Source organism: Canis lupus, chromosome 12 (assembly GCF_011100685.1).
Source record: "Canis lupus familiaris isolate Mischka breed German Shepherd chromosome 12, alternate assembly UU_Cfam_GSD_1.0, whole genome shotgun sequence".
Classification (NCBI taxonomy): Eukaryota; Metazoa; Chordata; class Mammalia; order Carnivora; family Canidae; genus Canis; species Canis lupus.
The window spans coordinates 14,398,198-14,421,844 of record NC_049233.1 but is presented as its reverse complement, the minus strand read 5'-3'; the positions used below and the strand labels follow the sequence as shown (position 1 = coordinate 14,421,844).

The window sequence follows — 23,647 nt, the reverse complement described above, 5'->3', positions numbered from 1 at the left end:
AGTGGACAGTGACCATAGTTCTTCCTGTGTTTGCTTTCTCTCCTGAATGCATTGCTTGGCACACAAAACCCTGAGCACCAAGGTATTGTTGAGTTTTTGTGCCATCAAAGAGAGGTCTACTGGCCCTTGACCAAGGCATAGCATTTCATAAAGAGGGATGTTTAATTAGCTCTTCCTAAGTATTTGTCTTCTGTAGTCATAATGACTATAACTATAAATTTATAAAGTGAAAACCATGTGTTTTATGCCTACTACCATTCAGTGGTGTAACAACCCTGTGAGGTAAATATTTCTGCCCCCAATTTGCAGATAAGAAACCTGAGGTTAAGTGGGTACGTGTTACTTGCTGGATAACATACCACCCCAAACATTAGTGGCTTTAAATGATGAAAACATTAATTTTGCTCATGAACCTGCAGTTCAATCAGGCTTCGTGACGTCACTAGGTGTCATTTGGGACAACTCGAAAGCTGGGGCCTGGAATCATCTGAAGTCACATTCATTCACATGTCTGGTCAGTGATGCCACCTGTCAGCTGAGCACTCAGCTGGAACTGTCAATTGGAACACTGCACAATGACTCTTGTGCTCTGGATTGCTCATGACATGGTTTCCAAGGGCAGGCATCAGAAAGGAGAGAGTATGCCAGGCTCAATCTGTTCTTTTCATGACCTGGTTTCAGAAGTCATACATTTGACATTCTACTACTCATCCAGACAGCCATAAAGGCCCACCCAATTTCAAGAAGAAGGCAAATATGGACTCCACCTCTTGAGAGTATATGAACTGGACATAGTGCTGTAGCCACTTTGGGAAATAAAACTTGCCACATTCAGCTGCTTGATATCAGGGCTGGAATTTGAACCCATGTCTGCCTGACTCTATACCATGCCCTTTACACTGTACTCCAGAACTCTGTGGAGTCAAGGACACAAGCCTGCCTCTAGTGCAATGGACTTTAGTTGTTAAATATTATACCTGGGGCTAGTAGATCAGAAAAAGCCTAACCCAGAAACAGAGGTTTGGATGTTGGGACCTCCCGGGCTTTGTGCAAATTCATGATAGGAGAGCCATTCTGCCTCCTGAAACCCTATAGGGTAACTTGGAAGACATAACAGGACTGTCAAACTTATACTTCTTGAGACACCTGGATGGCTCAGCGGTTGAGCATCTGCCTTTGGCTCAGGGTGTGCAAGGGGCCTGCTTCTCCCTCTGCCTATGTCTCTGCCTCTCTCTGTGTCTCTCATGAATAAATAAATAAAATCTTTAAACATATATTTAAATGTATACTTCTTGAACATTTCTTGGGCTCCCAGGGTTTCATTAAGTCAATCAATCACCAGTTGCCTTATGCTAACAAAAGACTTCTCAACTATCTTATTAGAAAGAGAGATTGTTTGGTATGGAAAATAGTAATAACAAAGAATACTACCTGACTTTTACTAATAAGGAAATGTCAGGTGTCTAATAACTGGCAAACTATTCAATTGAAATGAGGCAAAGTCTAGAATAATGTAGAAGGGAGTGAGAGAATGGGAGGTGGAAGTCACAAGGAAGGATGGAGCCAAGTGAACCCTATAGCATTTCAACATTTTCTCTTTTTCTTCTTCCTCTTTCTTTTCCTTCTTTTCTTTTTTTAAGCTTGGGGGTTGAATAGCATGTGTTTAGTTCTAAGAGCCAGTGTTACTGCTGACTTAGGAAGGATAATCATGTTCTTGGGGGTGGAGGAGTTCTCCAGAGGGCATCAAGCATGGAGCAAGGGGGGTGCCGGGGGGTGCGGGGGGAGGTTAACCGAGAGACCAAGGTCAGGAAGAGGAGGATGTCAGCCAAAGAACAGGAGGGTCAAATGTGGGACCAATAGCAACAGTGGAGCACTAAGCCAACTGTGGGCCCTTCTGAGCCCAGGGCCTCATGCGGCCACACAGATGGCCTGCCCATGGAACCAGCCCAGTAGGCAGGAGGCACCAGGTGACAGGGACACTTTAAGAAGTAGGGAAAGTCAAAAGTTCTAACTGCAAGAAAAAAGTCAAGTAGGAGTAAATTACAAAGAAAGGGAGAGAGAGAGAGAAAAAAAAAAGAATTGCTGAGGCCCAGAAAGGGATTGAGAATCATTTTAAAAGAGGGCGTGAAGTAGAAGCAGGACTGGCAAGAGGTTTAAAAGAGACCCATTCATTTAATCAAACAGTATGGACATGAAAGAATAAAAATAAAAAGCCATGTGGGAGTGAAAAAAGGGGCTAGGAGAAGGGGCATTAGTGTTGGGTTGGAAAGGGCAGCTCTTTCTCAGAGTGTGCGGAAGAATAGGCGGTGAATACAGACTCAGGGCAGATTGACATAGCACTCAGGGTAGGCTGAAGGCCACTGCCAAGAGGCCTCAAGCACAGCAATATTACACAACACAAAGAGTTGTAGGTGTCCTTGGCCCCAAAGCCACTCTCAGACCAGAGCAGTAACTACTAAGGGTCAAAGGCACCACTGGACCCTGCTCTCTTAGTCAGACCCTTAACAGAGTAGCCTTCTAGGAATGGCACCCACAAGTTCCTCTGAGCGGGGATATTTATATAACTCTATTGAGTTGTTTCTAAAACCATCTGGGGAGCTAAGGTGTGGATGACAGACACTGGATTGATGGGTTACCTGTCATAGGCAATACTTTTAAATTTACTTTGTGTGATGTTTAGTTTTGTGTGTCAGCTTGGCTGGGCTGTGGTGCTCAGATATTTAGTCAAGCATTGTTCTAGATATTTATGTGCTACAAGTGTTTTTTGGGTGAGACTAACATTTAAATGAATAGACTTTGAGTAGAGCAGATTACCTACTCTAACATGTGTGGGCCTCATTCAGTTAGTGGAACATCAGAACAGAAAGACTGACCCCCTCTGAGGAAGAGGAAGTTCTATCAGCAGACTGCCTTTGGAGTCAACCTGCTGCTCTTCCCTGAGTCTCCAACCTGATGACCTATTCCATCAGGTTATGGACTTACCAAACCTCTATGGTCATGGGAACCAATCTCTTAAAATAATTATTTCTACTTTTAAAAATTATTTCTATTTTTAAAAAAGATTTTATCTATTTATTCGACAGAGAAAGAGAATGCAAGTATGGGGAGCAGCAGACAGAGGGAGAGGGAGAAGCAGGCTCCCTGTGGAGCAGGGAACCCCATGGGGGCTCATCCTAGGACCCCAGGATTGTAACCTGAGCCGAAGGCAGATGCTGAACCAACTGAGCCACCCAGGTGTCCCTAATTATCTCTATCTATCATGCACACACATGTATCCTGTTGGTTCTACTTCTAGAGAACCCTGACTAACGCACTTGAAATTCTTCATGTCACACTGCATAGGCTGATTCAGGCTTTATAATCCACTTTACATAAATGCTGACAGTATCTGAAGCCTCCAGTGTGTACTTGTTACCTATTTATTGAATGAAAAATGCCCGGATGCCCGTGAGTGAAGATTCACGTGGCAGCCGAGGAAAGAGCTGTTGTTCCTTCTAGGATAAAACTCCCCGTCCTCAAGTGAACCACAAACAACCAAGACCTATCCCTGCTAATGGAAGGCTTACCAACCAAATTATTATAGACCATTCAGTATTTAAAAAATCATCGTTGGGATGCCTGGGTGGCTCAGGGGTTGAGCATCTGCCTTCGGCTCAGGGTGTGATCCCAGGATCCAGGATCGAGTCTTGCATCAGGCTCCCTGCATGGAGCCTCCTTCTTCCTCTGCCTAAGTCTCTGCCTCTCTCTCTCTCTCTCTCTCTCTCTCTCTGTGTGTGTCTCTCATGAATAAATAAATCTTAAAAAAATAAAAATAAAAATCATCATAAGGAATACTCTATGAGTTATACTAATAAGGAAAAAATGGGCAGCTCTAAATATTGTTATCGTATAGAAAAATTCTTTCTCTTTCATGTAATGGGAATCAGTTTATTGCTCTATATATGAGTCATTTTATATCCAAAGAAAGTTCTCTTTCTGTGGCCTTTGTCACCTTGATACTCTTTCCCATAAGATAACAACCAGCCTAGTGTGGCAGAAAGCTACAAATCAGAAATCAGGAATTCTATCCCTGATTCTGTCATGGCACCAGGCTGTGCAACCATAGACAAGTCGTTTAACCTTTCTGGGCTTGTTTGCTGACCAGTAAAATGAAAGAGCTAGACTATATCATCCCTGAGTTCAGTTCTAACGTCATTACTATAGAATTTTTATTTCTAAACTTGAAAAACTTGCCTAATCACCTGAGTCTGGGGATAGTTTTCATGGGCCAAAGCAACAAAAAGTTGAAATGTGCCATAAAATAATTTTCTGGACAAAATTGGGGTTTCTTCATCTAGGACTTATCTTTGCTAGGTTTTTAAATGAATCAAACCAAGAGCCTAAAAATACTGCATTCTGAAATATCAGACATGTAAACATCTGTAGTACTCTGGGCCCCACCAAGAGAGAGAAACCATGCAGTAGTTTAAACAGGAGAAGTTTAACATAAAGTATAACTATGATAAATAGTAACTATGACATCTATGAGAATTCTGAAGCTATAGGAAAATAGCCAAGGAAGGGGTTCAACTCTCATTTGGGGAGCAATTGGGTGGCTCAGTGGTTGAGTGCCTTCCTTTGGCTCGGGGCATGATCCTAGGGTCCTGAGATCGAGTACTGCACCAGCACACAGGGAGCCTGCTTCTCCCTCTGCCTATGTTTCTGCCTCTCTCTGTGTGTCTGTCATGAATAAGTAAATAAAATCTTTCAAAAAGCTCACTGAAGAAGTACTGGTCAGCCCAGTAAAAAAGCACAGAAGCTCTCTGGTTTGGCCAGGCCAGAGCTGGCCCAGAATTGTTAGGGCAAGTAATAGGCTACTGTCCAGAGCTCAGCTGGGGAACAGGTGGTCAGCAATGGTGTCATAGGCATAAGTGGGAACCAGGTGGTAGCAGGAGGAGGAGGCCTTCAGGCCACATGAGGCTTGCAAAGTAAGCATCACATCTGTGTGGCCATCCTGAGCAGAAGCATGCTCTGTACAGGCTCCGTGGAGGCTCCTCTGGCCACAAAGTGCCAGAGGGATCACATTCTGGGCTGTGGCTAGGGCAGGCTCTGCTGGATGTCATCACACCCACACAGCTGCCCCCCAGCCTTCACCAGAGACAGGAGAAGAGCCTCTTCCTTCTGCAGGGTCCCTCCCGTGCTTTCTCCTAAGAAAGACACCATTACGCTCACTGTAGAAATGCTGAAAGGAATTTCCCCCTAATCTCATAAAACATTTCCTACAGTGTGCATTCAGAGCTGAGAGACAATAAATTGATAAACAACATATAGCTGTCAAGTCCAAATGCCATCTGACCATTGTCTGCTATTCCCTCTTGGGAATATATTCCTCTCCAAAAATTCCTCCCTCTTCCAGACCCTGGTGCCCCCAAGTGACTTGTTTTTAAAAAAGGTTTATTTATTTATGATAGACCTAGAGAGGCAAGAGACACAGGGAGAAGGAGAAGCAGGCTCCCTGAGGAGCCGGAAGTGGGACTCCATCCAGGATCACGCCCTGAGCCAAAAGCAGATGTTCAACCACTGAGCCACCCAGGAGTCCCCCCAAGTGACTTTTGGACAGTTATCAGCTTCTTCTTGTGCGGAGACAAAGCTCTGTGTACCTGGTCCTTTCGTGGGGTGTCTTTAATCAACAGTTCTCAAATGTCGCTCATGACCTCTTGGGGTCCCCAAGGCCCTTTCAGGAATTCTGGGAGGTCATACCCATTTTCAAAGAAATGTAATTTCTCCCTGGGGTTGAAATTTCATGCGTACAGCTACCTGTGTTTTAGCACAAATCAAGGCTGTGGTATAAACAGTACTAGGAGTCACGTGCATGCAGCAAAAAAAGAAGCCAGTCTTATTTATGAATGTCCTTGATGAAGCAGTAAAAAGTATATAATGTAATAAAATATCAACCCTTGGGTATATGTCTTTTAAACATTCTGGCTGATGAAATGGGAAATCCACATAAAGCTGTTGGGCTGCATTCTGAGTACAACGGTTGTCGGAAGATCAGCCCTTGCTTGATTGAGTGGTGAGCTGAACCAGCCACTTCTCTCACGGAACAGGGTTTTTACTTGAAAGAGCAAGTGGCAGACAAACTGTGGCTTTTCAGGCTTGGTATTTGCCAGACATTTTCTGGAAAATCAGTGAAAGAGCTTGTTGGTTCCAGGATACCAACTGACAGTATTTATTGCCTATGATAAAACGCAAGCTTTCAAGAGAAAATTAGAATATTGGGAAACACATCCCTGCCACCGTGCATTTGACGGCTTCTCTGAAACTTCTCGGATGAGCTTAGTGATGATATTAATGAATGAAATATTTTGACATTGTACGATGACATGTATCAGCATTGGGAAGATCTGCATAGCTCAGTGAAATGCTATTTTCCAAATGACGAATTTGTGATGTAAAACAAATCATTCATGGGTGAAAGATCCATTCATAGTGCGAGATAGATGAATGGGTTTTAGTGGAACAGAAGAACTTCACTGATAGGGTTTCAAATTCCATCTACCAACGAGGTTTTAAGAAACTACCACTTGAGTTTCGGTATGGTATTAAAGAAAAATGCCCAGGATTATCTGAAAAAGCTATTAAATTACTCCTCCTTTTTCCAACTACATATCTGAGTGACGGCAGATTTTCTTTTTATACTTCAACCAAAAAGCAAAAGATTGAACGCAGAAGCCAGCTTTGATTAAGTCAGACATTAAAGATTTTGCAAAAATATAAAACAATACTGCTCCTCACTCAATTTCTTTTCTTAAAAAATACATTTCCTTTATTTCAAAGTATTACTTATGTTAATGTACAATATGTTTATTATCATTGCTATCATTATATTTAAAAGAATAAGTAAATGACTGTTTAAAATATTTTTTAGCTTTCAGTTATAATACAGTAAATACAAAAGCTCTTTGGGATTCTCAATGATCTTTAAAAGTGTGTAAAAGTTTTAAGACCAAAATGTTTAAGGATTGCTGTCTTAAATAAATCCCCATTAGTCACTTAAATTCACAAAATTTATAAATGCAATGAAGGAGGTCAAGAGAGGAAGGTGACTTTATTACTCAAGGTCACACAGTGAATTAGAGGCAGAGATACGTCTAGATCCACGATCTCCTACTACAGTGTGTTATACAATCCAAACTTTCTCCCCAGGACCCTCTTCAGAGTGCAAACATCACAATTTTGAGATACTCAAGCCCTAAATAGGGAGCAATACCATCCTCCCCTCCACATGCATCAGCTCAGGCACGGACAGGCACCAGCTAAATTTCAGGCACCTGTACTTGTTGCTGCTGAGGGCAAAGTAAATAAAACATGGCCCATGTTTTGAAGGTAACCAAGCTCACCCTTTAGAGGGAGGATGATATGAAAGGCAATATCTCATAGCAGATAACCTGACCTACCTGCCATATAACATGATGTATATTCATACTACCTACATAATTACATCATGCCATTATTTTTTTTTAAAGATTTTAATTTATTTACTCATGAGAGACATACACACACAGAGAGAGGGAGAGACACGGGCAGAGGGAGAAGCAGGCCTCATGCAGGGAGCCGGACGGGGGACTCGATCCCGGGTCCCCATGGTCACGCCCTGGGCTGAAGGCAGCGCTAAACCACTGAGCCACCCGAGCTGCCCACAACATGCCATTATTATATCAATATTGCATATCATATAAGTTTTATTATATACATAGCATATAATATAGTAGAATAGAACTCATAGTAAATACATTTACTTTATCTAGGAAACAGGCAGTACCTTGGGGTCACAATTTTGTGCATGTACCCTAGGCCCACGGCAGAGCAGAATTGTGAGCTTGGGAAGTTTTGCCACCAGCTGTATACCATTCTCCTTCTGACACTTTCTGACTTGCATTAGTTTTCTAGGGCTGTCATAACAAATCACCATAAACTGGTTGGCTTCTCTCACACACGACACACATTTATTCTGGAGGCTAAAAGTTTGAAATCAAGGTGTCAGCAAGGCCATGATCTCTTCAAAGGCTCTAGGGAAGGATTCTCTTCCTCATCTCTTCTTGTTTCTGGTGTGTCTGGCAATACTTGGTGTTCCTTAGCTTATAGATGCAGGACTCCTAATTTCTGCCTCTGTCTTCACATGAACTTCTCTCCTGCAGGTCTGTGTTCAAATTGCTCTATTCTTATAAGGGCATCAGTCATATTTAGGGCCTGTCCTAATCCAATATGACCTCATCTTAACTCGATTACATCGGCAGAGACCCCAAATAAGGTCATACATGTTCTGGAAAGACATGAATTTAGTGTGAATTGGGGGCATTATTTAACCAAGTACACTGTGTGCCTGCCCAGCCTTCATTGTTCACCGCCTCTTTGGAGCATCCCTCACATTTTCCCTCACACATTTCAGGACCCAGCATCCCGTTGAGCCTCACCTGGCCGTTCTCTGTTGGTGTGTTGAGTGGTTGCCACAAGCTCCCATCGTTTAACTTATGAGTCTAACACAGGACTTACCCGGGCCATGTAACTGGTAACTTGTGAAGGAGGAAAGAAAGAAGGTAAACAACTCAATAGTAAAAAAACAAATACCCTGATTAAAAAAAAACAGGCTAAGGACTTGAATAGACATTTCTCCAAAGGGGACGTAAAAAGCCAAAGGTATATGAAAAAATCTCAACGTCACTTATCATCAGGCAAATGCAGATCAAAACCACAATGAGATACTACCTCACACCTGTCAGGATGGCCACCATCAAAAAACCCAATGTCAACAAGCAGTGCTGAGGAGGCAGAGACATTGGGACCTGTGTGCACTGTTAGTGGGAATGCAATTGGAGTAGCTGCTATGGAGAACAGTATGGAGGTTCCTCAGAAACAAAAAACTAGAACTACTCTATGATGGAACAATCTTACTTCTGGGTATTTATCCAAAATAATTGAAATCAGGATCTTTTTTTTTTAATTAAGATTTTATTTATCTGTTTGACAGAGACAGAGAACACAAGTAGGCAGAGTGGCAGGCAGAGGCAGAGGCAGAGAGAGAAGCAGAAGCAGGCTCCCCACTGAACAGCGAGACCTATGTGGGGCTCAATCCCAGGACTCTGGGGTCATGATTTGAGCCTAAGGCAGACGCTTAACTGACTGAGCCACCCAGGCGCCCCTGAAATCAGGATCTTGAAGAGATACTAGCACCTCCCTCATGCAGCACTATTAGCCATAGCCAAGATGTGGGAGGAGCCTGAGTGTCCACGGACAGATGAATGGATAAAGAAACTACCTGTGGTGTACGCACGCAGTGGAATACTGTTGAGCCTTAATACGGAAGGAAGTTCTGAAAATGCTACACCATGGGTGAACCTCGAGGACATGATGCTAAATGAGTTGAGTTAATCTCAGAAAGACAAACATTGCTCGATTTCATTCATATAAGGTCACTAAACTAGTCAACATCATAGAATCAAAGAGTGGAGCAGTGGTTGCCAGGGCTGGGTGGAGGGGAAATGAGGAGCTGCTATTCAGTGGGAATAAAATTTCAGGTAAGCAAGGTGAATCAGCTCTAGAGCTCCGCTGTACAACGCTCTGCCTGTGACCAACAGTAATGTATTGTCCCCTTGGAATGTCTTAGGGAGTAGATCTCATGTTAAATGTTTTGGCCACAAGAAAGGAGAAGAAAAGAGAAAAGAGAAAAGAAGAAGAAGAAGAAAAAAGAAGAAGCTGAGAATCCTTACATGTTATTTCTGTTGCTCCTTTGGCAATTTTCGTTTCCTGGGCCTTGCATCACAATTTACAACGTGATAGCCAGTTTCCTGGTCTAGCGTAATTTATGACAATAGGGAAAGTGTGGGAATCTGTGAAAGCCTGAATCCTCTGCCTCTCTGGCACAGCTGTGTGCACATGGGCTGAAGGGTGCGGTGTGCACACCACTCCCAGCATTGTCACCTTCAGCTCTGTGACCTGTGGCCACTGGGTTACCTGTTTGGGGCTTCAGATTGGACTCCGGGCATGGTGGCAGGAGCTCTACATCTAGAACCAGATCACCTGGGTTCAATCCAGGGACGCTTAGGCTGGTCATTTCCTTTCTCTGGACCTCAGTCTCCACATCGTGCAAAAGGGTGATGATATGCCACTGCATAGGCTTCTCGTGAGGAATAAATGAGTTAATATTATATATGAAGCATTTCCAACAGTGCCCGAAAATGTAGACGTGGTTGTTATTATTACATGATTTCCTGTCCAGCTAGTAAGATTTCCAGTATTTTACTAGTTCCTCCTTCAATTCTCTTATCACTGCCGACCCACCCCTGTACCCCTACCAGAGGTAAAACAGGTGACAGTATGTGGATGTGGCTTTTGGTTTTGGTTTTTAATTCTCTGCTTATCACTTTTAACTGGCCCTGGGGAAGATTTCCTTTGTCAGGAAGTCTTGAAGGACCAGGAACCAGGTGCCTGTCGAGTGAGTACTTCTTGGGAAGAAGGTCTTAGATAGCTGACATCATAAACTCCAGTTAGCACCAAGCTATTATTAAATTAATAGCTGCCTGTCTGAGTGTGGCTTTATCAGTAACTTAAGCTCTGTGGGTAGGTGTGGAACCCACAATGTGGCCTCCCACCTTTCAGATTTTATATAACGGAGCCCATGGTGTCTCAGCTACTCAAGAGTGGGTCTGTTTCCAGCACGGAGGAAAAGCGAGACCTGAATAAGGATGGGGCTTTTGGCGTAGTTAAGAGAGAGGTAAAATAACTGTAATTTCATAGCAATTACCTACAACCAACACCGCCAAAGGCGCCAGTTTTCCGTGATAAACCTGAGCCTCTGCTGGGAGCAATTTGCAAGGTAGAAATAAGCGCACAATTAGGCTCTCCTGTATGAAGGGGGACATCGGCCCCTCCCCATCCAAATGCCACAGCAAAACAAACCATAGAGGGGAAAATATTGTGTTGCATTTTGGAAGTGCATTTTTCCCCTCCTTCTCTTAAAAAAAAAATCTTTATAAGCCCCCATTCCAGGATGTTGTTTGGATTGTTTGCAACTTTGCCAGGAATCCCCAGGGACCTTCACTCTCCTGGTGCTCCCTGTTGGTTGGAGAAAGGGGCCACCCATTCTGGGGGATCCACCAGCAAACTAGAGTCAATGGGTGATTTCTCCCTCTAAATGCCATGTCACGAGCCCTTACACCACTCAGTGGAAATGAATTATACAGAGATCAATTTCCCAACCTTTCTGTTTGCTTATGTGTTTGCTGAAAATGAATTCCTTATAAAATTCATGTCTCTGCAGCCCACTCAGAAGTAAAGCTAGACTTGTCTTTCAGATGATAAAAACAAACAAACAAACCAGAAACAAAAAAAATGTAATGTAATTTTGAGAGAGGGAAATCTAGCCAGCAGAAGTATGCAAGCCCTCAACCATGCCATCTGTTATTGTTATGTATTTGTTCCCACCTTATCCGCCAGCCAACCCCACAGAAGGCCACCAGCTTCTTAGCTAAATGCATTTTTGAATGCCCTGTGTAAATTTCCTCCAGTGCCTTGTACATAATTGAGAACTAATATGCCTTTATCAAGGAAAAGGATAGTTTAACAAGTGATGGCTTATTGACACTGAGGTCAAGGATGAGTCATAGCTCAGGGAGCTATTGATTCAAATATTGAGTCTGCTATCTAGACATAGATGAGGTCAGAGTCTGAGGTATTTGTACTCTGATATATCATGGAGCAAGGGCTAAAGGGTAGAACAGAGTAAACTAGAGAGGAACATAGTTTGGCTAGGTATAGCCAAAGGAAAGCATTTCTAATTGTTAGAACTACCCTCAGAATGGACGGTGCATGGAGATATTAAAGCATAAACTCAATGATGACTTGGAGGTATAGAAGTTGGTGGTCCAACATGGTTTATTTGGACTGTGTGATGTTGCAGGTCTCCCTGTACCCTGAGATGCTAGGGTTCTATGGTTTCAGAAAGCTTTGATACATAATCACCATGCTGGGAACTCAGATTCAGTTCAGCACATATTTATTGCGTCCTTGCTGTGTCTCAGGCATTGCCCTGCATAGACATGAGGAAGACAACAATAAGATAGGGCGACTGCCCTTCCAAGTTAGGCTGGGTCATGGCTTTAGTCAGTTCTCCGACGGGGGTATATTCCCTCTTGCTAATATGCACATGCTGATGTAGGACTCTGGTTCTCTTCTTTCTAGGCTGGAATTGATGGGGAAAGCATTGGCAACTGTCCCTTCTCTCAGCGTCTCTTTATGATCCTCTGGCTGAAAGGCGTTGTGTTCAATGTCACCACTGTGGATCTGAAAAGGTAAACGATGCTGTGTTAATGAGGAATGTTCTGGCTGCAGGAACAGAGAACTTTCTATGAGGGAAGGTGAAAACCTGCCTATGTCTTCCAGCAGCCTCCTGCTCACACCTCATTGGCCAGACTGTGTCTCAGACCCCCCCTCCCACCTCCCCCTTACAAGAGAGGCACCTGGGACTGAACATTTCTCTGCCCCAATTAACAAGGTTTGATTAGGAAGAAAGAGGGAAGGAATGGATATTGGATATGCAACTAAGAGTGGCCAGAGGTGGACATGCATATGTTAAAATCCAGGAGTCAGCCCCTCTGGCAGTAATAGCGTCCCATCCTGGGGACCCTGGCAGGACTTCAGGTCTAAGAGTCTGAGTTTCCAGGGCATTGGCATCCAACCATTTCCCCTGCTTTGCTCTCATTTTTAGAATTCCTTAGTGTGAAAGTTCTGGATAATAGGCTGGGATAGAGAGTTGCTCACGCAGTTTTAATGGCTGTTAAAAATGCCAGGCATCATTCACTATCAAGAGCCACTCATCTCAGGCTTGTATCCTGTTTCCTGTCCTTTCAATCCAGGCTCCAGGCTCACTCCCTGAGCCTTTATGGCTGCTTGTAGCCTCTTCCCTGGTGAGTTTAGCATATTCTCCATGTCACCTTTACGTAAATTATTCTATACCCGTGACCCTACCACCTAGAAATCTCTAGATATTTCCACTTGCATTTTCTATTATCACTTTAAAACCCAAATGTCAAAGATTCCATCTGTCATTTCTCCTTTAAATTGGGCTCCCCTCCTGAATTCCTGTGTTCTTCCATTTTTCTAAGCACTGGAGATTTTCCAGGTCCCTTCTCTTGCTCCCTTCCTTGTCAACCAGTCCCCAAAGGCAGGGCACTGTCCCACTGTGCTACCTGTGAGCCCTCTCATCCGTTCTCAAAGCCCACACTGGGGTAAAGTCCCATCACTGCCAGCCAGAGACTGTCTCTTTGTTTTTCCAACTGGGTGTCTTCCTTCCCGGTTCTCTTGCTCTTTCTCTGATCCTAGGGTTATTATTATTATTATTATATTGTCCTAAGGTTATTCTTCCTAAAATAGTCCTTTAATCATGTGCCCCTCCACCCCTCTCAGAAAAGCTCCTGATACTTCCATTACCTGTGGAATCGTGCCTGTGTCATCTGTAGCTCTTTGATCTTAAGCTTTGCCAACATTGTCTCCCAATGCTTCTCACCAGGGCCTAGCTACCTCTCTATCAGCTCCCCCCTCGTCCCATCCCTTTTAGCTTCCAGCCCCTGGCTAGGATGCTCCCTCTGCCTCACATATGCTCTCCTGCCTTCCTGAATGGACAGACCTTGCTCAGCCCCCAGGTGCAGCTTCGGCTCCCTCCGCTAGATCATCATCTCTGAGAGCAAGCTTGCATGTTTGCTGAGGATCAGAATGGGAAAGGAAGCCACCTCAGCATTCCTCAGATGCTTATATTGCTCTTTCATACCTGTTAACTGACCCTGCCAATGCCCATTGAGGCAGGCCGGGCAATATCCCAACTCCAGTTGAATAGATAAGGAAACTTTCTTACTGCAAAATAATAATAATAATAATATTTTTTAAAAAAGGACAGAAAAGGAAAGAAAGAAAAACAGAAAAAACATAGGTATAATAAAGAGTTAAGGACTTTTAAAAATGTGTGATACGGTGACGATTAGCAATTTCAAAGAAATTTCATAAGAAGTTAATTTCTTATCCTGGCACCACACCATTTATTGACTGAGTGACCTTGAACAAGGTCCTTCCTTTGTCTGGGCCTCCATTTCCTTGTCTGTACAATGGAGTTACAAGCACTGCCTCCTTTCAGAGTGTGAGGAGGTGGTGAGGCAGGCCACAGAGGCATTTACATTCAGTACTGTGCCTGGCTCACAGCAGGAACACAAGCTGACTATCCTTAGCACCCTCCCTTCCCTCACTGAGCAGGTGATGCGGTCAGGGAAAGAGGACTGATATGGATGAGATAGTCCATAAATTCGACTTGACAATATGGAATTAAATGCAAATTGTATCATCTCAACCATAAATGCTGGAGAAGGTCAACAAAGAGAAAGGTCTGCAACTGGCCAGCATCCCATTGGCTAAGTCCATCCGAGTAGCTACCACCATAGGCAGTCCTCCCCAGAGATTCCAGACTCCAGAGGCCACTGTTCTCTTGAGTCACGGCAGGGGCGGGAGGTGGGGGTTGGGGGGGAGGAACAAAATAATTTCTGTTTCTTTAAGCCACAGAGAGGTGATGGGTGAAAAATATAATCAGTATAGATTTCCCCTCCCAGCTGCAAACCCAAACATTCTTGCCTTGTGTCAGCTCTGAAAAACAGGAGGAGAAGGTAGAGAATGTCCTCTCATTGTCCAAAGGAGGGACGCATGCTGAGCAAACAAAGGGACCAGGCGAATGAGATTTTAAAACTCCTCAGTCCCAGCTGTCTTGGGAGTTCCAAGTGCTGCACACAATGCAGCTGGAGAGGATGTGTGTTTGGGGAGCGATATGGGAGGAGCACCGTAATTGAAATTCTTCCCTTCCCCTCCCAAACTGGTGACGCCAGGAATTTGTTTCATTACAGACTCCTCTTCCCCCTTGTTTACTTTTCTTTGGTTGCTCCATCTAATGTTTTCCACTTGATCAAGACTCCCACAAGTGTTGAGTTCTCTGCGAGAGCATTTGGGGGGAGTCTTCCCTTAGCAGGGAAGCGTGTCCTCTGTTGCTCCTCCTGTTCCTTACTGTTTCCTTCCTCACTGCTCTCACCCCACGCCCCCTCCTCACCACCCCCCTCCGCCAACCTTCCAACTTTCGCTTTGCTCCAGGCTTGGGCTTGCATTTCCACCAGCTGGTGGAAGCCTGGAAGCATGCCCTTGGACACTATCTGGGCCTCGGTGAACACAAGGCCACTTTCTCTCCTGTTGCTCATCCCCTTGACAATGCAGAAGACATTTCTTAGTATAAAAGTATGATTGAATTAATCGATTTGTAAAGTTTGGCATTCTGTATAGTGCATTTTTGTTAAGCTAAGTGGTGAAGGAATGTTGGAAAGCAAAGCCCATCCTCTGCCCTGGGTGTTAAAAGCCTGGCACTCCTTTAGATAGCCACCTGCCATTTCTCTCTGCTTTTCCAGATTTGACTATTCCTCTTAACTTACTCTCATGACTCCCACTGGACAGACTTCCTGTGTCACACCACATCCCATCAGAACTTTCTCCAATCTCCCCTGCTCTACTCACTGTCCCACCACCATCACCATAAGTCTGATTTTGCTGACAGGAGTGCTGGACAGCCCAGGGAGTCTAATTTACAAGCTGAAGGTTCCCTGAAATTGAGGTGCCCTGGTGTAAGCCACTTCCTGAATCTTGTTCTCTCCACAGAAAGCCAGCTGACCTGCACAACCTTGCACCTGGCACCCATCCGCCCTTCCTGACCTTCAACGGGGATGTGAAGACGGATGTCAATAAGATTGAAGAGTTCCTGGAGGAGGCTCTGGCTCCTGAAAAGTAATGAGCTGCTTATTTCTGAAGCTAATGGCAGGGTTGGGTCTGTGTTGGAACTAGAGAAGCATAGCGTTAGATTCGAGGAGGCAGATTTCCAAAGGAGCCTCATCAATCCAGAGAGCTGCCCAACCTTAAAACGTCTCCACAAAGTCTAACTCCAAGAGTGGATACCCCTCTGAACAGGATATGCCTCCTAAACAGAGCACCAGGAAGGGTGCCACCCCTCTGTCCCCCTATGTGAGTCCTCTTCAGGTCATTTTGCTGGAAAGACCCTAAAGTCCTGAGGGCCAGGACTCCCCAGTTTTAGAACGAGATCTAGAAGGCTACAAAATGAGAATAAGCCAGGAGAGAGCTAACCCCATAACTTAAAGCCACATCTAGGTATGAATAGGAGTCATGAATCTGACCATGTCTGGTTGGAGCCCATAATCAAAGATGAAAAGACTGACTCTTCTTCTAACGTGAGCCTGGGGGTTGGGAGTAGAAGAGAGACCAGAGAGCTGTAGGTTCTTGGGTGGACCAGCTGTTCCTGTTGGAAAAATGGAAGGAAAGGGAAAGAAGATGAATTCTGGAAGTTACTGGAAACTAAACTTGTTCATTATACTCTATATTGTAATCAGGGATTAAAACAACCACGTTGTTTTGTTTTAACCAGGAAAAGATTTCATATAGGTAAGGCATATATAGACTCCATCCTGTAGGACAGCCACTGAAAAATTTAAACCGAAAGTGTTTAGAGTCAGTTTTCAAGCTTACTTCAGGGGGGTGAGAGGATGAAGATGGCAGAGGGTAAAAAAGCTGGAAGTGGAGTAATCAGTAAGCAGGAGCCAATTGGTGACAGGCCATGTGGCTGAACTAAGGCAGCGACAGTGACCTGGGGGCAGAGAGGTAGGAAGGACTCAGAATCTCTAGTTAGCTCATAAAATAAACAGAATTTGACCACTGGAAACCACTATATTGCATTTATTTTGAAGTTGTATTTATTTATTTATCAATACTTATATAGATAGCCCTTGCCAAGCGCCCTAGGAGATAGATGGTATGCAGCCTCATTTTACAGCTGGGGAAACTGAGCCATTGAGAGGTTGAGTAACTTTCCCAAAGTCACACATCCAACAAATCAGTGTTAAATTAAAACTCCCGGTCATGCTGTGATTAAGCCTTAACATTTATACATTCTTCCTAAAAATTATTCTTTGTCATTCACCTTAAGACAGTTTATTTTCACACTGAGTGGAAAGCTGCCTCAAGCCCATTGGAAGCAGCTGAGTGTAGACTTGAAATGAGTGCATTGATCAAATCAGCCATCACCTCCATCTCAGCCACCACCAGAAGCCACAGCATCTCTGAATAGGACACCAGTCAGCCACTTTGCTGAAAGGATCCTGAGGGGGTCCAGGTGCCATCTCCCTCCCTTAGGACTCAGCCTCAGGGCTGCTGCTGGTTGGAAATCCCATATGCAAAAATACTGTTTGCAGTAACTGAACAGAGTTTAGATTTTGCGTGGAAGACCCAGAAGAGAAGGTCCAGGGTGAAGCTATTTTCCTTGAAGTAAGATTTGTACTCAGGAGTGACCACTTCTGTCTAGGCCAGTGGGAGATGTGAAACAGAAGCAGCAGGGAGCAGACTGTCCCATCCAGTCCTTTCCCAGGCCAATAGTTGGAGGTATTCAGGGCTGGGTTGAGGCTTGCTCTCCTAATCCTGCCAGTGGTGTGCTGTGACCCTCGAATGTTCCTTCTCTGCTCTCTCCCTCCATTCCCTCCTGTTCTTCATGCCCACTTTAGCCAGGCTCCCACCACCCCAACTGGCTGTGCTTTTCCTGGACTGATTCTCTTACTCAGGGCTCTCCAGTCCTATATCCACAGTGGGGCCAAGGGGGCTCATGAGACCCCTGGAGTTTCATGCCCCCAGTACACGTGTACATTCTTCCAGAGGAGGACCATCATCAGATCCATCATCATTTCACCAGATTCCAAAAATTTGCCATGATCCAACCAATGTTGGACATTGACACTCCCTCCTCTCTTCCCTGTCCATGCACATTCCCTGTCCTGAGTTCTGCTTCCTCTGGTTCATGTCTTTTTCTGGACTGCATTTGTATGTGGGAGGTTTTCCTCAGTGCATTCCTAATGTGTCAGTGATGCAACAATCCACCACACCCAAGGAGCAGAACCTCAAAACCATTAAATGCATGTCTGGATAATGCCATTGAGATGGAGGCCCTACTGAATAGACTGGCAACCATTCAAGAGCCCCCGGAGTGTGCTTTAGAGGCCTTTGGATGGGTCATCCTGGGGCAGATGCTGCAATTACCAATCAGTAAATGCCCTCAAGCCAGTGCCTCCGCCCCGCAGAGGGAGACCTGCTGTCCAGCCCTGGCCGGCTGCCCACTGATTGGAGCAGCAAGGCCCAGGTGGCTCGCAGCTGAAGGCCCCTGGAGGAGTGCAGCTTGACCTTCTGGTTCTCTAGGGGGCAGCAAAACCCCCATAACTGTTCACTGAACACAGCTCTGCCATGTGTTTCTCATCACACCACTGTTTGTGAAAGTTGCCAGAGAGCCAAGAAATTGTGGTAGCCTTTTTCCCCTTAGCTTTATTTTTTTAAAGGAAAAAACCTCATGCGAACACTCCAACCATTTTTTTTTAAGTCACATTTGGTCCCACAAAGAATTTCGTGTCAAATGGAATTCAGGAAGTCTCAAGTAGTTTCTAAATGGGACTAACTTCCATTTCTTTCCTAAGACTGGCCCAGTTAACACTCAGTAGGGAAGCACTGCGATCAACGTCTCGATTACTGTTGAGGCATGCTGGGCCTCATCTTTCACCTCCATAGAATGGCCAGAGTTCCAAGGATCCAGAGCCGAGAGGCCAGAGACCAGACTCTAGCCACCTTTCTGCAGATTTTGCTGTATGGCCTTGGGCAAACCTCTCTCTCATTTCCTCATGAGGGGGTGAAACTGCATAGTCCCTAAGATGCCTTTCAACAGAAGCTCTATGATCCCATGAAGGGCTCAAAGCACTTTTCTAAAGCTGGATATTATTTAAAATACCCCTCATGCGTAGATGATGCTATGATAAGAAGTCAGGAGGGTAAACTGATAATGTAACATGGCACAGCATATATAGTCAGTCAACTAGCAAGCATATACTGAGTGTCAACAGGGTCCAGAACATTGTAAGAATTGGAAGACACTTTGAATTCATTATTTTGAGAAGTGTTTATAGATATCACACAGTAGTGGAAACCATGAATGCTTCTTCTAACTCTCTGGGAAGTAGAGAAGCCTCCTTGGTACCAAGGACAGGATTGCCTGGTGGCTGAGAAGGTAGACTTTTGGGGTCAGAACGGCATTTATTCTAATCCACACCTGGAGATTGTGCCACAAAAATTAGCCACAAAATCTCAGTGGCTTAACAGAATAACAGTTTATTGTTCACTATGGCAAAATCTAAGTGAGCAGTATGACTGTATTGTAGCCTTTGGAAATGTGACTCCCAAGGCTCCTTCACCGGAGATAAAGTAAGAAGGTTCATGCCAAATGTTTTAAGGGCCAGGGCTGTGAGTAGTTACATCACTTCCCCTCTCATCCTATGGCCAGAATCCAGTGGCATGACCCCAATCTAACTGAGAGGTAGAAGCTGGGAAATGCAGGGAAGCACATGGATATTTAATCTTTAATTCTCACAATGTTGATCTCGTGGGACTATCATAGAAGATAATACTACTTAGCCTTGTGCCAGACATTGAGTAAAAGCTCATTAAGTGGCACCCTGAAGCATTAGGAAGGGAAGTCACTACCTTTTTTTGTGACTGTCTTCCAGATGTAATCATAAGGACCTCAATCTTAAACCCACAGATCCCAAGGGATGTCTTTTAATGGCTAAGCCTGACTTTTTCTACCTCTAAGGATCATTTGCTTAATTAACAGAGACAAGACAAGCAAGGACACAGTCAAGGATCAATAGAGTCAGAAGCATTGACCTGTTTTTCAAGTGAAGGTTTGTTGAGATGAGGAAGCAGGAATAAAAGAAAAGGGAGAGAGCTTTTCAGTTCATTAGAAAAAGGGTGATAAACACTAAAGCTGCCAGGGGAGCCCTTAAGATCAGCAAAGGCCCCTCCATCAGGGCAAGAGAATTGTCTCTCTTTCTCCAAAGCATCTCCAACGCCAGGGACAGGACTTGGCCATGGTGGATGCTTAATGCATGCTGGTTTTATTGCATGGGACCCTTTTGTTCAATGGCATGGTGGCCTGTGGCTAGTCAGTGAGAAGTCAGTGGGAACCCTAAGCAAGTCAGAGCACTTCCATCTGCATATAATATATATGTATATATAATAATACGTATCTATATAATACATATATTTCACTATTGTTTACAAAAATTTTTTAATGAGAAGCCAACTATTTTGCATCCTGGAATGAAGGAATGAGGCTTGAGTGCATGTCTAAGATGAATGCATTTGAAATAAGATATCTTAAAAACTAGAATGGAGAGAAACTATCATCCAGTTAGAGCAGGATTCAGCAAACTTTTCAGTAAGGGGCTAGATAGTAAGTATTTGACTTTGGGGGCCAGAGAGTCTGTGTCACAACTCTGCTGTTATAGAGTGAAAACAGCCATATGCAACACAAAAACAAATGGAAGTGGCTGTGTTCTAATAAAATTTATGACTACTGAAATATGAATTTCATATTTTTACATGTCATAAACAAAACACTAACCTCCTTTTGATTTTTTCAATCATTTAAAAATGTTAAAAAAAAAACTATTCTTCGCTCATGAGAGGTATAGAAACAGATATTGGGCTGAATTTGGTCCATGGTTGTAGGCTATTAACTCCTGAGTTAGGTTCACCATCTCTTTGATGGTCATCAGACCACATCACAATCTTACTTCAAAGATGTTGCCATGAATGAAACATTATTTTTTAGCCTTCAAGAGAAGCAGAATGTACTTGTATCCCAGTTATTTGGATATACAAAATATGGTGTAAATGTGGAGCTAAAATGAATGCCCTTAGCATCCTCAAGATATTAGAGGAGAGTAGTCTCCTCAAGTCTAGTTACCAAAATCAGTGAGATTAGTATTTGGATACACATTCCCCACAAAGACAAACTTCAAATGGGACATTAAGCTGTACAATAAAGTCTCAGTAAATCATAGTGCTTAGGAAACAGGACAGCACTGGCATGGTTTCCCTGAACACATGGCCCTTTGTTCTCCCATCTTAGATTTGGTTCTACTTACTCATGTTGGGCCCACATCAATTGTGAAGATATGGTCAGATTATTGCAAGCCTAATCAAATGATGGCATAAAGCAAAACCAAAACAATAAACTCAAACAAAAAGCTTATTTAAAATGCCTTTTCTAGGCCCTTCTCTTTTTACCTTTTCAAGCAAAAATCAAGGGCCCTCGGTATCTATTAATAATAATAATTTAAGGCAATCAGTTCTGAGGGTCTGCCAGATTCTAGGTGCGAAGTTCAAAATAGGGAAGGATGATCCTCAATTGCCATAATCTTGGATTAACTAGCATCTTGCCAATAACTTGCCTGCTGCCCCCCAATTGCAGCAGATGAATCCGATAACTCCCAGTTTATTCCGGAAGGCCTGTGTCTTCCTGTGAGCGCCCTCTGCAGGTGAATGGAGAGAGTTCATCCATGGTGCTCAGCAGAGCTGGAGGGAGGACTTGAGCTTTTAGAGTAAATAGCAGAGCTCAGGAGAGGCCACACGACACAGAAGTGGAGAACTGGTCTTTCAGAGTGAACCTCTCTAGTGATCTTAGGCTCTAGCCATGTGACCTTAAACAAATAGCTTAACTTCTCTGGGCCTCATTTTTCTCATGTGGAAAGTGAACCCAATCAAAGTACCAATAGAACTGTGAAGAATAAATGATGAATACATGTAAAGGGGCTAGAGGAGTGCCTGGCACACAGCAGGCACTCGATACGATTTAGCTTTTGCTGGTATCAGAGAAGTGGTGAGATGAAATAGGAAGAACGCTGCTCCAGGGGGTAGGCCGGGTTCTCAGGGTCCCCCAACTATTTATTATCCGTGGGTCTGTAAAAAGCCATCTTACCTCTCTGGTCTCTAGTTGTCTTTCCTGTAAAGTGAGGACCATAATGCCTTCCGTATCTGCCTTATTGCAGAGGGCTGGGTCCTGTGACTTTCTGAAGACTCTTCTGATGGCAACATCTGAAATTAAACAGTTACCTAGCATGGCTCAAGAGTGGACAGTCCTAGCTAGATAATGGGCCAATCGAGGAGCAGCAACTAAAGAGAGAGAGAGAGAAAGAGAGAGGGAGAAAGGACAGGAAAGGAGGGAGAAAGGAAAAGAACAGAACAGAAAAGAAAAAAGAAAAGAAGAAAGAAAGAAAGGAAGGAAGAGAAAATAATTTTTAAAGATTCTTTGGTTCACATTATTTACAACATTAAAGGAAATTTACAAAGCATTTTGCTTTTCAACATAAAGCAAACAGTGGGCAGTAGACAACTATTCACCCAGAGATCACAAAGGTCCACATAATTGATAATGATGGTAAGTAAGCAACCGTTCCCCATCTCCTTCCACCGCTGCAAGGCCATACACATAAAATGTTTGTGAAATAACATTTCTAGAAAATTCGATGTCGCTAAGGGGCTTTAAGCCGTGGACTCCCACACAAGTTTATCTCATTCAATTTTAGAGCCAATAGAAACCAGTCCTAACTCCAGTCTGCCTCTTATATTCTTCTGGCTTCAAATGAAAGACTGTGCCAAGGTGAGAGGCTGGATCATTGCAAATCTAGCTCCACGCCTGGAAATGAAGCAATCAGAAACACTTGTCCTGCTGTTAGAGGCAGGTAGATTTCATATCTCATTATGCACACAAATAAGACGTGTGCGAAGATATTTCAGAAGAGGACCAAGGGTACCTTTTCTTTTGAGAAACAGTTTCAAAACCTCAGTGGCAAGGTGCCTACTATCTCCTGGCTTCCAGAATTAGTTCTGTACAGTTAGGATTATCATCACAGGCCTGGCAGTGGATATTATTTTAATGTGGGTTGGGGAAATGTCAGGGACCCCACCCAATGTTGAGGCACGCTCCTCCAGAATTTTGATTAGCCCTTTCTTTGGTGTAGCACTGTATGGTGGTCTCAGAAGAGGACATGATTCAGGCCCCCTGAAGGGTTTTCTGGTTTCCTGCCCACAGATTGTGTCCCCCACAGGCAGCACTCCTTACCTCACTGGCCTCTATTTTCTCTATCACTTAATTGGGACAGAGAGTACCCACCCTCTCTATAGGATTTACATAAGATCCCTGAAAGATTTGTAGATGACACTAGAAAGGGGAATGTTGCTCATCGTGTTGGGCACAGTCTCTCCCTTAAAGGAGCTCCAGGTTCTCACTGATTGTAGAAAACCATGCTTTCCATTCCAGATACCCCAAACTGGCTGCAAAACACCGGGAATCCAACACGGCAGGCATCGACATCTTCTCCAAGTTCTCTGCCTACATCAAAAACACAAAGCAGCAAAACAATGCTGGTGAGTGGCCCCCTTCCATCCAGAGCTCCTGGCAGTAGTGTCTGCTACCCAGGACATCTCAGGTACTCAGGTCAGAGAAGCGCCTGGAACCAGTGCTGTTCACTGTTTGCCCACACCCGAGTCCTCTCTGACACAGGGAGGGGTGGTAGATCCTTCTTTTTGTCTAGTGCAAAAGTAAAGACCAATGGGCCTTTGTGCTGAATTTGGAGGGAGGGATGCACGTGGTGTTCCGGCCTGCCTTACTGCACAGCATAATGGTTGACGCAGAGGTTTCCTGCTTTGGCCA

The 23,647-nt window shown here is 44.1% G+C and overlaps 1 protein-coding gene across 3 annotated transcripts in view; it reads left to right on the top strand.

Moving 5' to 3' along the window:
- The window catches only part of CLIC5 (chloride intracellular channel 5), a 157,500-nt gene that overhangs the window by 97,453 nt on the left and 36,400 nt on the right, over nt 1-23,647 (top strand). For all 3 annotated transcript variants that reach the window (XM_038554232.1, XM_038554233.1, XM_038554234.1), the window contains exons 2-4: nt 12,217-12,326; nt 15,712-15,837; nt 23,255-23,361. In XM_038554232.1, the coding sequence (XP_038410160.1) occupies nt 12,217-12,326; nt 15,712-15,837; nt 23,255-23,361 (343 nt within the window). The remainder of the gene's footprint in view (nt 1-12,216; nt 12,327-15,711; nt 15,838-23,254; nt 23,362-23,647) is intronic.